Source organism: Leptosomus discolor, chromosome 5 (genome assembly GCF_034619465.1).
Source record: "Leptosomus discolor isolate bLepDis1 chromosome 5, bLepDis1.hap2, whole genome shotgun sequence".
Taxonomy (NCBI): Eukaryota; Metazoa; Chordata; class Aves; order Leptosomiformes; family Leptosomidae; genus Leptosomus; species Leptosomus discolor.
In genome coordinates this window covers 79620875-79636053 of record NC_141395.1, presented here as the reverse complement: position 1 = coordinate 79636053, position 15179 = coordinate 79620875, and the positions used below count along the sequence as shown (strand labels likewise).

The window sequence follows — 15179 nt, the reverse complement described above, 5'->3', positions numbered from 1 at the left end:
AGCTGTACTTCCAAAAAACAACACTGGAGAGGAGTACGATTTGCCCCCCTGTGATTATTACTTCGTAACTGTATTCACATAACAAGGCTAAGATTAATTATTTTATTTTTCAGATCCATGCAGAACGGTGGGTTGGATAGTTTGTGACATTCATACAATTCAGGGAAAGATTTTTTTCCTTCTAAAAAACCCCAAACAAATCAAGTTTTGTCCTTCCTCAGCTGGATTCAACCGTGATGCTGCCAAAAAGGCCTAGAGAGCAGCATCAGGTCAAAGCAAGAGTATTTTATTCCTGCAGCCAGCACAGCACATGGGTTGCTTTCCCTGCAGAAGGGAGCTCTGCTAGAGCATCTTTGGCTGGAAATTAAAAACGTGTTACCCTGCCTAACAGAGGAAACGTATGGGTACCAGCAATACACACTTAGACCTCCTTCGAACCCTTCCTCCAATGTCACAATTTAAAATTTTGCAGATCTCTTATTTGCAAAAAACAAGAAGTAAAAAGGAGCATCTCTCCTGACGGTGCAGAAGCGGCGTCCACAAGAAATCCAGCACGGTCACGCTGCCGTGCTGTATTTGGAGCTGGCGCGCCATGTAAATGTACAAAACATTATTTGTCCAGCAAATGCAGCTGAGGGTGTTCACACCTGCCTGCAGGTTTCAGAGCTTTCCCAAAACGCTTAAGAACTTGTTTCAGGCGTAGTCACAACAGCACCACACACACGAGGTGCACCAATGTTTGCCCACCGGTGCAAAGCGTGCCATTTCCCAGAGATGTTCTTTCTAGTAATTCTCAATTCTTGCTTTCCCTTTCAATCCTGCCTCCAAAAAAAAAAGAAAAAAAAAGCTTTATTTTCTTCACCAACCTAGAAAAGCCTCACCCTTGTTGCAATAAAATGCGAGCCAAACAGAAAGCGTTGTTTAGTACGCTAAGATCACTCAGATTTGACACAGCTCCAAATATCTATGTCCACAAGAGTACACACTGGTACATAGAGAGGGGGAAGTTCACCTCCTCACTGCCGGCACAGAAAGAGCCACGCTGGCAGCCTAATCTGCAACGTCATTCCTGATGTCTGCACTGAGACGTCACCACTGGTTGCAGGTTCTTCAGCAACATCCACCAGGATTTATATGGGTTGGACAAACTTCTCCCCCTCCCGTCCCGCCAGACCCTGTACGAGTAATATTTCTGGGGACAGGGAAGTAGCGCGGAGCGGAGAGTAAGAACCCTGAAACACGCCAGGCTTGAAGCAGGAGGTTAGACTAGTGGTTACTGGTAATGAAACAGCAGAGTTTTCACTATATAAAATTTATAAATTTATTTTCTTGTAAAAATCCAAAGAGCACGAAGACATCTCACTCAAAATACCGGTAAATCAAACCACACTTAGAAAAATGAAAGCTGATTTTATTATCTTACCCACAGCCAATCATTTGACAGGAACATGCATACGTAATTTTGCTACGCACACACCACAGTTTAACGTTAGTTATTAAAGGTTAAACATACAACATACATCCTTACAAAAATGAGTCAAAATGCAAACGTAACTTTTAAACAAAACAGTTTTTACTCATTTAAAAAAACCTTTGTGTTGGGTACCATTTTGTACAAACACAGTTAATTTAAACAAATCTGCTTTTAGTTTCCTCATGGTTGCACATGAAAATAAGCTGCAATAGAAAATGAAGTCATCAAGGGATTTTTAAATAGCAGAAGTAGGCAGTCTTGCCATGCAGAAGAAGCAATATTAAATATTAGTTTTTCAAAAAAAGAAAAAAAAAAAACCACAAGTTTAAAAATATTTAGTTCAAGTCACAAATCTTTCCCCAGTACAGAGAAATCCAAATGCAACGCATAATTAGCTGCCACTTAGGATGGCTATTCTGAAAAGTGGAAATACTTTCCAGAATTGGTAATTTTCATTGATTTGGCACAGAAAAGAAGTCTGAGCTTACTCAAGAACAAGAAAGTGATTAAAAAAAAAAAAAAAAGGGTAAACAGGAAGAGAGAAAATAAAAAGCAAGAATGAACGAGATAGTAGTTGCAATCACTAAAAAAAAAAAAATCTGTGCATCTCAGTCATTGCAGAATACTGTCTACAGCAGGTGCGAATTCCAGGTAACTGTTATTGCAACATGGATTTAATTTGCTTGGAGGTAGTCTCATCATTCAAATGCTTTGTTGTGTACCTAAACACAGAAACAAAAATCAAGTTGAGAAGAGCATAGATGCTATTTTACTTTGCCTTAACAAAGACGTCATTTCTCGGCTAATGGCTCAACCCGACTGTATCGGAGTAAACCCCTCAGCCACGGATCACCACCCGCTCCCCAGTTAGCGCGTACACAGATCGGACATTCTGGTCGGAAAATGCTATTATCAGCCAGATCTGTAACCCAACAGCCTTGCACCAAGGGCAGTGAAATACAAGCCTCAGCTGGATGTCGGCTTTCGTGCTCATAGGCCACTTCACAGCAAACTCCTGTTACCACTTGTGATAATTATCAGTGAGACTGAGGTGTCTGCCCGTAGGAAACATCTTCAAACAAACATAGCTTCAGAAGCTTCCCTTCTAAATTTCCACTGACCAAACCCTTCTAAGATCCCTCAATGGGAATGGAATTCATTGGCTTTTCAGCCAAATGGCCTGTTTAGTTAAGTAACTGCGGGGCTAAACTGAGGAGCAGACACACGTGTTCATTCCAGCCCCTTCCCCCTTCAAAATGCTCTAGGACATCAGCGCATTTTTAAATCACTACAAAAAACACAGTCATCTCCTACTCTAAAATAACAAGTACTGGATAGCCTCAATGTTGGCTTCTCAGTAGTATTAATTTCCCTGATCTTCCTTCCCTAACTGTAACCTAAACCCAAGTAAAAACTTATTCTGGAATTTAATTGTAACACGTTCAATTAGCACTTCCATTGTTATCCACAACTGCAGTCATATTTTAGTTGTTCACTTTAAGAACGTACAACCTCTTTTTGTTTTGGAAATTAAGACCAATATCGATTTCAGCACTTTTTGGTAATCTCTACTTTCCACAAAGAAGAGGCCTAAGGTTTTCTAAAATCCTGAAATGTCACTGCACTGGGTACTCTGCCCACGTGAGAAAGCTGAGCACGACTACAATACTGACATGAATTTCCAATTATAAACAGCTGATCTCCCTCCAAAATCCCTACCACCTCCCATTTGCTTTTAAGACACATTATCTGTCTCTTGAGAAAAGATGAGAACTTCTAACACTCCTCCAGAATCAGAGACTTAGATTTGTACTTAATTTCTCATGGCATCATCTTGAGCCTGCTTTCATCACACCCACAGAGCAGCTCATCTCTGCATCTCTTTCCTAACAATTCCAAATGTGATTTAAAAAGGATTTCAATATCCTAACATCCAGAGGAGTAATCAAATGTACGAAACCAGGACTGTTAAAGTACGTATGCATGAAATGGGCTGGTGGGGCGAAAGGTCATCGCGGCAGCCCAGGCTGAATTTACACTCACCACCACCAAACAACGCACAACGGAGTGAGAACCTGAACTAGTGGGAACCTGAACTACACTTTCCTTCACAGTGTCAAAACCACGATGGGAAAAGTGGGGTACCTGTAAAGATCAGCGCTCATTCGCAGCTGGAATCACAGTAAATTAGTCAGAAAATAAACGCTCATATAACTTTTTCCCTCTGGAAGCTTGAGTTTTGACTGATCACCATTTCACACAAGGTTCAGAGACAAATAACAAAATGATTTAGGTACGGGAATACCCACACAAAGGCTGAAATTAAGCCTATTTTTTTTCTTTAGCCAATAATCTCAAAAAAACTTTCCAAGTGTGAAACCACTTATAACCGGTTGCTATCGTAATAGCACATCATTTCACTCCTTACCACATCTTCACACAAAAACAGAAGGCAAATGAAATTAAAGCAGTTTCACTACAGGTAAGACTAACCGAGTGCAACCGCACGCTTTCAGGCAAGCCAAACTAAAGCTTCCACGTTTCAAAGGGAGCGCACGACCAACACCCAGTTACTGTTAACTCTTACCAAAGCACTACGGTATTTTTTCAAGGAGAAGAATGAAGCCTTCAACTGCCTATCGCGTCTTGGCATTCCTTGCCACTGCTGTGACGCCGGACACCCACATGAAGAGCACGTTACTGACTACAGATACAGTTTTATGACCCAAATTAGCAGCTTTTAGGCTTCAATACAGAATTATTAATTTTTAGCCTCTCCAATTAACGTGGCAACTTCTTGTCTCATCTATTCTACAGTGAAAACACTGAGACTCTTGCCTTAATTACCTCACTATAAATACTTCGTGAAAGAGGAACAATTTCGAGTTACGTACTAAAAAACTATCTGCCTTACCTGCCTGAAGCTATCTGCGAAACATAAAAGAACAACGTGAAAGTCCTCTTATATTCTGCTAACAATAAATAAAATCATTAAGCCGTGGTGAAACCACGCACAGCTAAGGACGTGGCCAGTGCAAGCTAATCCAGCCGTTTCTGTGGCAAGCTGGCAGAAGTCTCGGCGCGCGGGCCGCAGCCGCCCGCTTGCTTGTTTGGCCGTTCAGTCAGCAGATGTGATCACAGTTAGCTTCTGGTTTGCGTTCAGGACAGATCACACTTGGTCATCGGTTTTAACTTCGGGTACAACGTCTGCTCGGTCCCGCTTACCTCCGCAGAACCGCTCTTAGCCCGCGTGCGGTTCAAGGACACAAAAAGTCACCTTGGGATGAACCACTGCGGGTTTACCGCCGAGCTTTGCGAACACAGCCGCTTCTTCACGCACGCTGGTCTCAAGACACACTGGAAAAGAAGCCTGCCACAGCCACACTCACCTTTTACCTGTAACACTGCATATTTCGCTGCTGAAGGAAATGTCCTGGACAATTTATGAAAATGCACGTACAAATATTTCAAATAAAAGAGTAAGAGTACCTGAGAGCATTTAGAAGGCCTTCTACACTGTTAGGAGGCTGGTCTTTAAGAACTTTGATGCATCCTTTCATCTAGGAGTTAAAGAAATGATACCGTTTTTTTCATGCTAATACCTTCTACGTTAACAGAAGTGTTTCATATTCAGTTTGTCAGAGAGAATAAAAAAAAAAGTATTTAAAACTGCAGCAGTGTGAAGACACTTTCTGGATATTAGAAAGGGATTAAGCTTTCCGTATTACACTCTCCTATGACAGAATGGCTTAGGTACTTAGAAATCTGCATATCTTTAGACAATGCCACTTTGGTGTCAAGCTCTGCTTTACCGACCTTAGAAAAAGCAACTGTAAACAACAACCTAAGCCCATTGAGAATGATGATATCCAGCCAGCGACGTACTGACGAGCTCTGCAGCTAATACAAAGGGATAACAGTCCACCTGGAACAACCAGGGAGCAGCACACTGCAACGGCACGCACTGCATTCGCTATCAACCAGCGGAACGTTAAGACCTGAAGGCTGGTGGATGACGACCCTAGGTGTTTACCAGGCAGCAAGGAACAAGCCAGATGCCACTGTTATTTCCAGTCATTCTGATTTGAATCTTTCAGCACTACCACTGTTCACAAGTGATTTGAGAGACAACCTGAATTCCAGCAGAACAGATTTTTCATGACCTAAGAGTGACCATTTACGCGTCTGAAGGCCTAGTTTGTATTTCTCACTACTTGTGTACATGGTTTGCTAACACCTACCGCTATCCATTTTTCACCAATCTGAAGCGTACATCTGCTACTAGAACCTGGAGGACAGAAAAGAAACCTACACACTATTTAAATACTCAAAAGATTATTTAGTAACAATAAACTTACATCAATTTTTGAAGTTTTGGCAAAAGCGCCCACCGGATGCACGTGGTCATAGAGTATGATGACACCCACCATTACCCTCAGACAGAAGGATACTGTTTCCTCATTTGTAAACCTGCTCCTATACTCACTGAAATTTAAAAAACACAGATTATTATCTATCAAACGCAAGAGTACATACCAGTAACGTCAGAAATAAGATTAAAGAGAAAAATCCTACTATAAATCCTTAGAGAAAAAAGAAAAAACAAACAAAAACCCCAAAACCCACCAACCCCAGAAATTTTGAGTTTTCCTTTTTCCTACGAGTCAGACCACTGCTTAGAAAGAGTTACCTGGAGATTAACAGAGATCCTCAAACCTAAAATAGTGCCCTGCTGCTACACCATTTCAGGAATGTATTTTTTTTTTTCCCCCCCCCAGAAAATAAAAGATCAAAACAACACATACTAACATCCTGGCCTGGATCAGAAAGGGTGTGGCCAGCAGGAGCAGGGAGGGGATCGTGCCCCTGTACTGGGCACTGGTGAGGCCGCCCCTCGAATCCTGTGGGCAGTGTTGGGCCCCTCACTGCCAGAAGGACATGGAGGGGCTGGAGCGTGTCCAGAGAAAGGCAACGGAGCTGGTGAGGGGTCTGGAGAACAGGTCTGATGAGGAGCGGCTGAGGGAACTGGGGGTGTTTAGTCTGGAGAAGAGGAGGCTGAGGGGAGGCCTTATGGCTCTCTACAGCTACCTGAGAGGAGGCTGTAGTGAGGCGGGGGTTGGTCTCTTCTCCCAAGTGACAAGTGATAGGACAAGAGGAAATGGCCTCAAGTTGCGCCAGGGGAGGTTTAGATTGGACATCAGGAAAAATTTCTTTACTGAAAGAGTGGTCAAGCACTGTAACAGGCTGCCCAGGGATGTGGTGGAGTCACCGTCCCTGGAGGTGTTCAAAAGACCTGTGGATGTAGCGCTTCGGGACATGGTTAAGTGGGCATGGTGGTGTTGGGTTAATGGTTGGACTTGATGATCTTAGAGGTCTCTTCCAACCTCATGATTCTGTGATATCCTTTTGCCCACCACCCCCCAATGTACACATAACCCAGACTTCTAACGCAGGAAATTAAAAAAAAAAAAAAAAAGTAAAAAAACCCCAAGCTTAACGAATGACACTCAACTATTTTTTTTTGAATGGGACAGATCATTCCTAAGAAGGGTAAGAACATAAATGTTTGGAGCTCTTAATGTGCTCCAAAACAAATGTACTGGACAGAAACTTATTTAAATTAAGACGTACCTCATGTCTCAGTACTTTTACAAATGGGAAACTACTTAGAACCCAGAGGAAACAGACAAAACCCCAAGTTTAGTTTTGACTTTTTGTTCATACTCCCAGTGCCTCCCAAATTTGCAGCAGAGACAACAGACTGCCTTCATGCCCAAAAGTCCCCTCACGATTCCCCAGGCAGCAGCGCTGTAATTTTGTTACAGCCACCAGCCGAGCCAACTTGCAAGGAGGCATCACCCAACCCATCGCCCGCAGCCCCTCTTTCAGGAGGCCCTAGGCAATCCTGCTCAAATAGTGTATTTTCCTGAATTATACATGAGAAAACCATTTATAAAGAGTGCCAAGAGGTTGTCTAGCTTTCATAGCCACTCCATTTTTAAATATTAATATGTTCTGAAAAGCAGACCGCATGCCTTCCATGGCTAGCAAAATGAGAAGTTAGTTTCACGGCAAGGTAAACAACGTAAGTTGGTAAAAAGAAAAACGCCATCGTTCCTAATTACTCCAATTATATTTCTATCACCTTATGCATCACAAGTCAGGCCTTCAATACAGAGATGGTTTACCAGCATTGCATATACAAGCACTGTTTATACTCACGGGGTTTCCAGCATGACCCTGCACACACTAGCCATGGTGCTTAAGCAATCTGTAGTATTCTCTATCGGTAAATTTTTATTCTGCAGAAGAAGAGGATGAACAGTTTCACATTCAATTGTTGTGAAATATCGTACTACAACATCTAAATCAAATCGGTGATCTGCTGGCATGGCAACGTGGAGGAATTAAAGACATCAACACAACTACAGTAAGTCAGGTACAGCCTCGCATTGGTTTTTAAAAATATTACAATACAGATCAGCAACTTCCCGAGCGAAGGCTACCACATGGGTTTTGCTTGCTTGGTTGTAGCTGAAGAAATACGCCACTGACACTACCGACTTTGGGGAAGTTTTAAAGGAATCCTTTAACCTGCTCTATAGCCATATGCATTCATCTGCTGCAACAGTAAGACTTAAAATTGGCAGACAAACATCTCAAATGTAAAGTAAGGGGCCACTTTTCTCAAGGCGTTTCAAGTGTAAAGCAGAACTCAGGGAAAATATTAAAAAGACAAATGTATCTTTGTATTAATCATGTGATGTGCAATTATTTTTTATTAAGAAACAGTGTGCGTTCTTTGCACGTCAGAAAAATCACCACAGGCTATCAGAAGACAAGCACAATACTTGTAATGACTGGATTTTACCACTAATATTTATGTAGTTAATAAATAGGGATGTGTCAAAAATACTGCAATACCTTTCCAGTTCAGGTTCCTCCCCTGTTCCACGATACTGTAAGTATACTTGACTTTACACAGTGAAACAACAGTGTCTTGCAAAGGAGACAAGGAAGCTACATTTCAATGCTGTTCCCTATGTCGAGCACAGAGAATCAAGCCGTTTCCCTTTCAATTTTCTTTAGTTTTGCTCTAAACCACCACCAAAACGCAGGCAACATACATACTACTGCTCCCCCCTCCCTCCTTGAGGAAAGCTATCGCTACCAGTGTTGCCATGCTACCCATTAACCTCTTGTGACGCACCCACGAGGTGCCTAGCTGCACTCACCCTAACCTCTACAGCGTCTCAGAAAGCTACTTTTGTGTTCCTTGAGGCTCCAAAATACAAGTTTAATTTCTAGATGCCAGATTAAGCCTGGTAGAAGAGTTTTGTGTTCCAAAATTATGACTGGTCCTGTAGCGCTTTGAAGTACACGATCCAAGCCGTAAATTTATACTCTTACCTCTGACACAAACTTTGTTGTAGCATCACTTAAGGTTTTCAACATTGGCGTTGCTTCAGCGTAAAATAAAGACATTCTGTTTGCCAGCTCATTATTGACTTCATTTTCTCCCTCTGCCTATAAAATAGAAGGAAAAAAGAATTCAATTGTTTTGAACATGAAAGATAGGTGGTAATACAGGATTACATTTCATCTCATCCAAGGGTTACCTACTGGGACATTGTTAATCCTCATACGGCTCAGAGTTCTTCTATAGTAGCTGAAGTCATTCTGTATAGCAGGATTTGTCATCTATATAGACATGGAAGCAAAGGAGTTGTGACAAACTCAAGAAAAAAAAAATATGTAAGGACATGTTTCCATCAAATATAATGCTGAGAACAAGAAAATATTCAACCCTCTGAAGTAAACAGGCCTGCGATGTTGGGAAGTGCTATGTAGAACATAGAGCTTTCTGGTTAAATTCTCAGATTTTTCAGAACAAGCTCTAGCAAGAACAAGAAAAGGAGTAGTCTCCTAAACAGGAGTTTGAAATCAGTAGGTTGAAAAAAAAACAAACCCCAAACTTTGCTAGTTTGACTCCAAGGGTAAGACCAGCAAATTAATATAATTTCATCTCAGTTCTTTGCACATTAGCAGGAAAATAGCTGGACCATGGGGGTGCACATGCTAAAAGCAGGAGTGCATTATCCCAAGAGATACGCCAAATTCAGATGAAGAAACATGATTAATACGAACTGAAATCTAACAAGTGCCTAAAGCTAGTATGGTATTTCATCTGCTTTCCAGTTTAACCTAACCCTAGGTCACACGAACAAGCCGAGCACAGCAGATATCCGAGTACCTACCATCACGCTTTTCCTGGAACAGAGCACAACCCAGACGGCTTCACTACACAGACTTGCTTTCTTTCTGCTAGCCTTTGTGCTTACAAAATCGCAACAATTTCTTACCTTGAGCTCATCAAATCGGAGTGTAAAGTGAAGAATTTCTGCAAACTGCTTAGCAAGAGCCTGCTCTCGCTCCAGGTGTTGCGTTGGTGAATAGGGAGTGCTGGTCAGGGCTCCCAACAGACCTCGCAATCCTGCCTCTTAAATGAGAGGAGATGTTTTGCAATATACAACTGCACCTGCTTCTCCTCTCCCTCCTGACTGATACTCTGCATGCTAGCCTAAAATATACATCTGTCGAAACACACTGTGCCTAATAATAAAGGGACTTGAGGAATTGCTTCTATGTGCCACTGTTAAAAGTATTTACTTACAAGCTGCTGTAAAGACTAGGTCTGATCAGCACTGACAGCCACGAAAAAAAACTTCTTGAAAAGTTTTGTTCAAGCTTTGTCTGCAACATTTGTGTAAAACGTATTTCAATAACCTGTGTTAGCACAGACTGCTGCCTTTAAGAGAACACAGAATTCAAGATGTACACACCTAACAGCAGAAGGCATGTTTGTTTTTTAAGATAAGCTTATAATTCAACTTCTTGCTCATCTTCTTGAGAAAAATACCTCACCTCTTTAACAAAGCAGAACTTGCCGGCAAAAACTTTCCATTTTTTTAAGCTCATTTTTTTCCATGAGCTATGCTAATAACTCCGTTTAAAAGTGAGGTAACAACAGATAATTTGTGAAAAAAAAAAAAAAACAAATCAAGTCTAATGGGTTTTATCAGCTTAGGCACAACATCAGTCAAGGTGGTTTTGTAAGAGGCATGAAGTACCATCTGAAGTATTATTGCACCTGCACGAACCAAGATCAGGCATTTCCAGAGACCAAACTATTTCTGATGTTTGCGGGGGGGGGAACAACACAGTCACTTTTAAGTACTCTTGGTATCAGAAGCATTTACGGAATTCATTCCCGATGAATTAGTCCACTAGTTTTCAAAACAATCAGCTGGTTAGCGCTTTCCAGAGCTACTAAAAGGGGAGAGAAAGAGGATGACAAGTACGCTCCCATTCTCTCTCTCCTCTCAAGTATCCACTGGGGCAAGTTTGGTTTCACATGCAAGAAGGCAGTACACAGATATAAACAAGATTCAATCCAGCGTATGGAAGGAATCTATGCAATGTGAGCTTTTATCCCCTAACAAGGGGTTGACCTAGATGTGATCGCAGCCGAATACGCCAAATGTACTAATTAATGAAGACAAAAACCCAAGTGGACACCGTTCCACTTACCTAGTCTTTGAGAAAATTCATAGAATTTCTTTAGTTTGCCTACTAGTGGAACAACTGCACCCCATGCCTTCTCTTGCAGCTTCTCATCATTAGGATGCTGTATTGCCTTGAATTAGAAAAAAGAAGAAGAAAAAAGTAGGCTTAGATTCAGAATAACTGATACACTACTGGGGGTGGGGGGGAAGCTATGCAGGGCAACTGTCTGAATAGCTAGTAAGCAAAAATTCTTCCTACAGAGAAGATCCAGTTGAGAGACAAACCTGTACTAACCCACATCTGTTCCAAAAGCTCTAAATACTTGTGTTGAAAAAACCCCAAAAAGTATCCTGAATAGAAAAACAACCTGGAGAGTATAAAGACATTGTTAAAAATAAAGTTACTCAAATGAGAAAATTTACACAACCGGATCTAGTTAATTAAAATCAACAGCAAAAAAACTGAGTGATCAAAGCCTCATCCTAATGTTGGCATCTATCACCAATTTCTGATTTGGGGGTGTGTGGATCAAACAAATTTGCTGTGAAATACAGACAAAATATTACAGTAGGAACATTTTAAGCATCATCAACACAAACCACCACCAAATCATGGTGTATACAAGGGCTTTGCGGTATATACGTATAGACCTTGTCTTTACACTAAGCTTCCCGGACAGATTCAATCTCTCCAGGTTAAGAGAGAAACTAGACCACTTGGCAACTACTAATTACTAAGAAAATAGAAATAAAAAATGCTGATCACTTCTGCTGCATCCTCACAGTCAAGTCCTTGATTCCAACATCTCAGTCAACCCTGGGCTGTGAGTTGCAGCAGCACGCTCCTTTGGTCCCTACAAAGTTTCCTTCCTGCAACGTCAACCTCCTCTCAGGAGCGTCTCTTTCTCCATGGGAGCTGCAGGCTCCTGTTCCTGCCCTGTCCTACAGCCTCTCCCTGAACATGCTCCTTCCTTGAAGAACAAGCAACCTATCTCCCCTACTAAGTGTTTTCGTGTCACAGCTACCCTTCTTAAACCTACCTTATGAATTTAACAGAGAGAAAAAATTTAGTTAATGTTGAACGGCTATGAGGATCTCAAATTCATCTGGAGTAAGCAGAGATTCCTCCGATCTAACAGCGTTTCTTAGACTAGGTCACAGTGAGTAACTCCCCACTTTTGGAGCAAAGCAGCCCCCATTGCTGCATCTGAAAAAGTGAAGGGGGTTGAGAGAGTATTTATTCCACCCTTTCTTAAAGGTAAAGGCAAAATGGAGTGACACACTGCACAGAAACTTTGCTTCTGCTCCAAACATCTCCTTCAATTAACAAAAGCCAATTAAAAGGGACTGAAAAGGAGATGCCTTTTGTGTAAGGATTACCACGCATCAGACTTCTCCAATTAATGTACAGAAAGATGCCGACACTACTCAACACTGCATTGTGGTCAGGCCACGCTCTTTCCAAACTCCCCACTAGCTCAAGAGGAGCTTATGTGGAAATATAAAGAAAAATCTATAGCAACAATTCCATAAAAGCTTGAGAATCATCATTTGCTATCACAAATGTGCATTAATATTGCTGAAACAAGCGACGTCTGTTTCGCTGTTAAAAAGGAACATTCCAGAGCAGAAATTCAAGACAGCAATTTTAATAGACAACATGCTCTGCCAAAACAGCTCCCGCAAGCACAGTTAAAATCCAGCAGTATTTGGTTAGGATCAGACAACGAACAACCCCAGGTTGTGCACAATCATAACGCTCTAGCTCACCTCTCGTATTTCATGGCCAGCTCCTCTATATGACTGCAAGTCTTCCAGTATTCCTTCTGCATCCTTTAACACTACATTCACCTGATTATAAATTTCCTTTTCAGATTCTGTAGGTTGGGCATCTAAACAGCAGAACATATTAAATATATATATATATTTAACAAAAATACGGAATTCAATAGGCACAACCTAGGGGACAAATTCTTCATGCAGCAACTCATCAAGAATTTTCATTCTGTGAAGAGCTACTACAATGCAGGAGGAACTCCAAGAGAATAATTGTATTCAGTTTAGTAGCCTTTTAGCTTCACTTAGCGCCCCAAAAATCCACATGGAATCTATCCTTCCTGAATCACTGAAAATTGAGGTAGGAGAAGAAATCCTCACAAGTCGTCTTTACGACTACCACATCACTCTCACCTTGGGGTACATTACAAGCCCAATGGAAGGGACTTAGGTAAGCACCCGACACCCTCACTGCACATACTACAGGGGATGTTCATGTTTATTGTTATCTAGAAACGCTCCATCAGACTATTTTCTATCTCCCCTGCCTCCCCTTTTACTGGTTGGGAAAGTAGCTATATCTTTTACTTTTAAACATATTTACTTCTCAAAACATATTCTTTATTGCTCTAATCGCAAAATCAGAGCTGAGAACAAAAAGATCTAACGTTTGTTTGGATTTTTTTTCTCCTCCACCCTCTTTAAGGATATGTGCCGTCTCCCCATTTTTCCGTAATAAGCTAAAGACTTTCCAAAAGCGTATTTGGTCGTCATCACCAAAAGCTACACATACACGTTTAAAGAAACATGATTCAGCAAGAAGTATGTTTTGAGAAGAATCTATAAAAGGCTTTAACCTTCAAAAGTAATCACCTAGTACAAGTATCTCAGACCAACTTTTAAAATTCTGATGGAAGCCATAAGATTAGTTCCTTTTAGGCTGAAGGAAAAACATTTAGGTAGTTGCTGTAGCTGCTACTGAAGATCTTAAAAAAAACCCCAAACAACCCACAAACTTCTCTGTTTACGTGGGCAAAATATGTTATGAAATAAGTATCACGATATTTTAATCCAGGATTTCCAATGCCAAAAGTCAGGGTATTAACAATAGATTCTTTTTTACAGGGACAAACAAAATCTATCTATGGACAACATATCCTCATGATTTTGTGCAGTTTAAAGAGTCTGGGAAATGTGGGGGGTTTTTTTTTGTTTTTTTTTAAAGTGCTTTTTCCATGATCCATATGTTAACTCCCATTAACAACGATGGAAGTAAGGTACATACTTACATTAAAAAAAAAAATTTAAAAAAAAAATAAAAATCACAGTATCCTAGTGTTGCATACCAGAAAAAAAAAAAAAAACACTAGAAAATGAAGTTTGTATTAGGAGCAAGTAAGTTTCACATGCATTGCCTGTCTGGACTTCGCTGTAATTTTTGCATAATACTGCTTATTTTTATGGTTTAACACATAGAGAGTGGGCATAATTAGCAAATATGCCTATATAGAGACCTTGTAACAGTTTAACTGCGATATTTTGAGAACCACCAAGAATTAGCATGGGTAAAACAAAAAGCTGGTCACTCCTTTTAAAAAAAGCGTAAGACCACCACATTGATTAGGCATCGAGTAAAAGTGGCCAGTGCTTTTCAGATCACCACAAAGGTCACATTTCTAATTTTGAAAGCTGCTGAAGACTGCTGTAAGAAATGAAGACAAAAAAAAAAAAATGAGAGAAAAGAGCAGACAGGTAAGCACCAGTTGACTGGCAGCAGTTCATGCACAAACATGAAATGCTACAGTGAAATACAGGCTAAAACGTGAAGCTCTGTCGCATTCCAGATTGTGGTGTTAAATAATGCAATCAAGACTTGCCACTTGGATCGTCTCACACCGAGTACATCTCCTGCCTATTTAATTTTTCATGCCATTTTTTCTTTACCCTCTCTAGTTTAGAAATTAAAATCATCTTCCAGATACAAATTAAGTGGCCTTCACTGAACGGCTGGCTACACAAGTCAACACCTTCAACACCTCTGTTAGCCTGTCTCACTTCGCACGTAACCAGCCAACTACTGTATTTCCTTTCCCTAAAGTGTTCCAGGAAACCTAAAACAATGGTTTACACTCAATTTGTTGGGGCATTGGGTTTTTTTGGTTATTGTTTTTTGCATGTTTGTTTTGATTATAACAAACTTCTAAATATAGACATTTTAAAATCCAGTAGGCACTGGATTATTTCTTTTGGTATGTATTTCATTTCGGTGCACCAAGTCCTCTCCAGCACAGGAAATCTGCAAACTTTATTTGTCCCAACTAAGTTCCTCTCCCATCTGTAATTCTTCTGCACCTAGAAAAGAG

The 15179-nt window shown here is 40.8% G+C and overlaps 1 protein-coding gene across 4 annotated transcripts in view; it reads right to left on the bottom strand.

The window, feature by feature from the left end:
• Positions 1 to 1307: 1307 nt before the first annotated feature.
• CYRIB (CYFIP related Rac1 interactor B) overlaps positions 1308 to 15179 on the bottom strand; it is a 29927-nt gene continuing 16055 nt past the window's right edge. For 2 of the 4 annotated variants that reach the window (XM_086466215.1, XM_086466213.1), the window contains exons 3-11: positions 12811 to 12932; positions 11066 to 11171; positions 9838 to 9974; positions 9098 to 9175; positions 8885 to 9001; positions 7697 to 7776; positions 5833 to 5959; positions 4964 to 5034; positions 1308 to 2196 (exon numbers count right to left, since the gene is read on the bottom strand). In XM_086466215.1, coding sequence (XP_086322341.1) covers positions 2133 to 2196; positions 4964 to 5034; positions 5833 to 5959; positions 7697 to 7776; positions 8885 to 9001; positions 9098 to 9175; positions 9838 to 9974; positions 11066 to 11171; positions 12811 to 12932 — 902 coding nt within the window. In that variant the 3' untranslated portion in view covers positions 1308 to 2132. Of the gene's footprint in view, positions 2197 to 4963; positions 5035 to 5832; positions 5960 to 7696; positions 7777 to 8884; positions 9002 to 9093; positions 9176 to 9837; positions 9975 to 11065; positions 11172 to 12810; positions 12933 to 15179 lie in introns of those variants that run through there. The other 2 variants (XM_086466214.1, XM_086466216.1) reach the window with 2 other exon arrangements.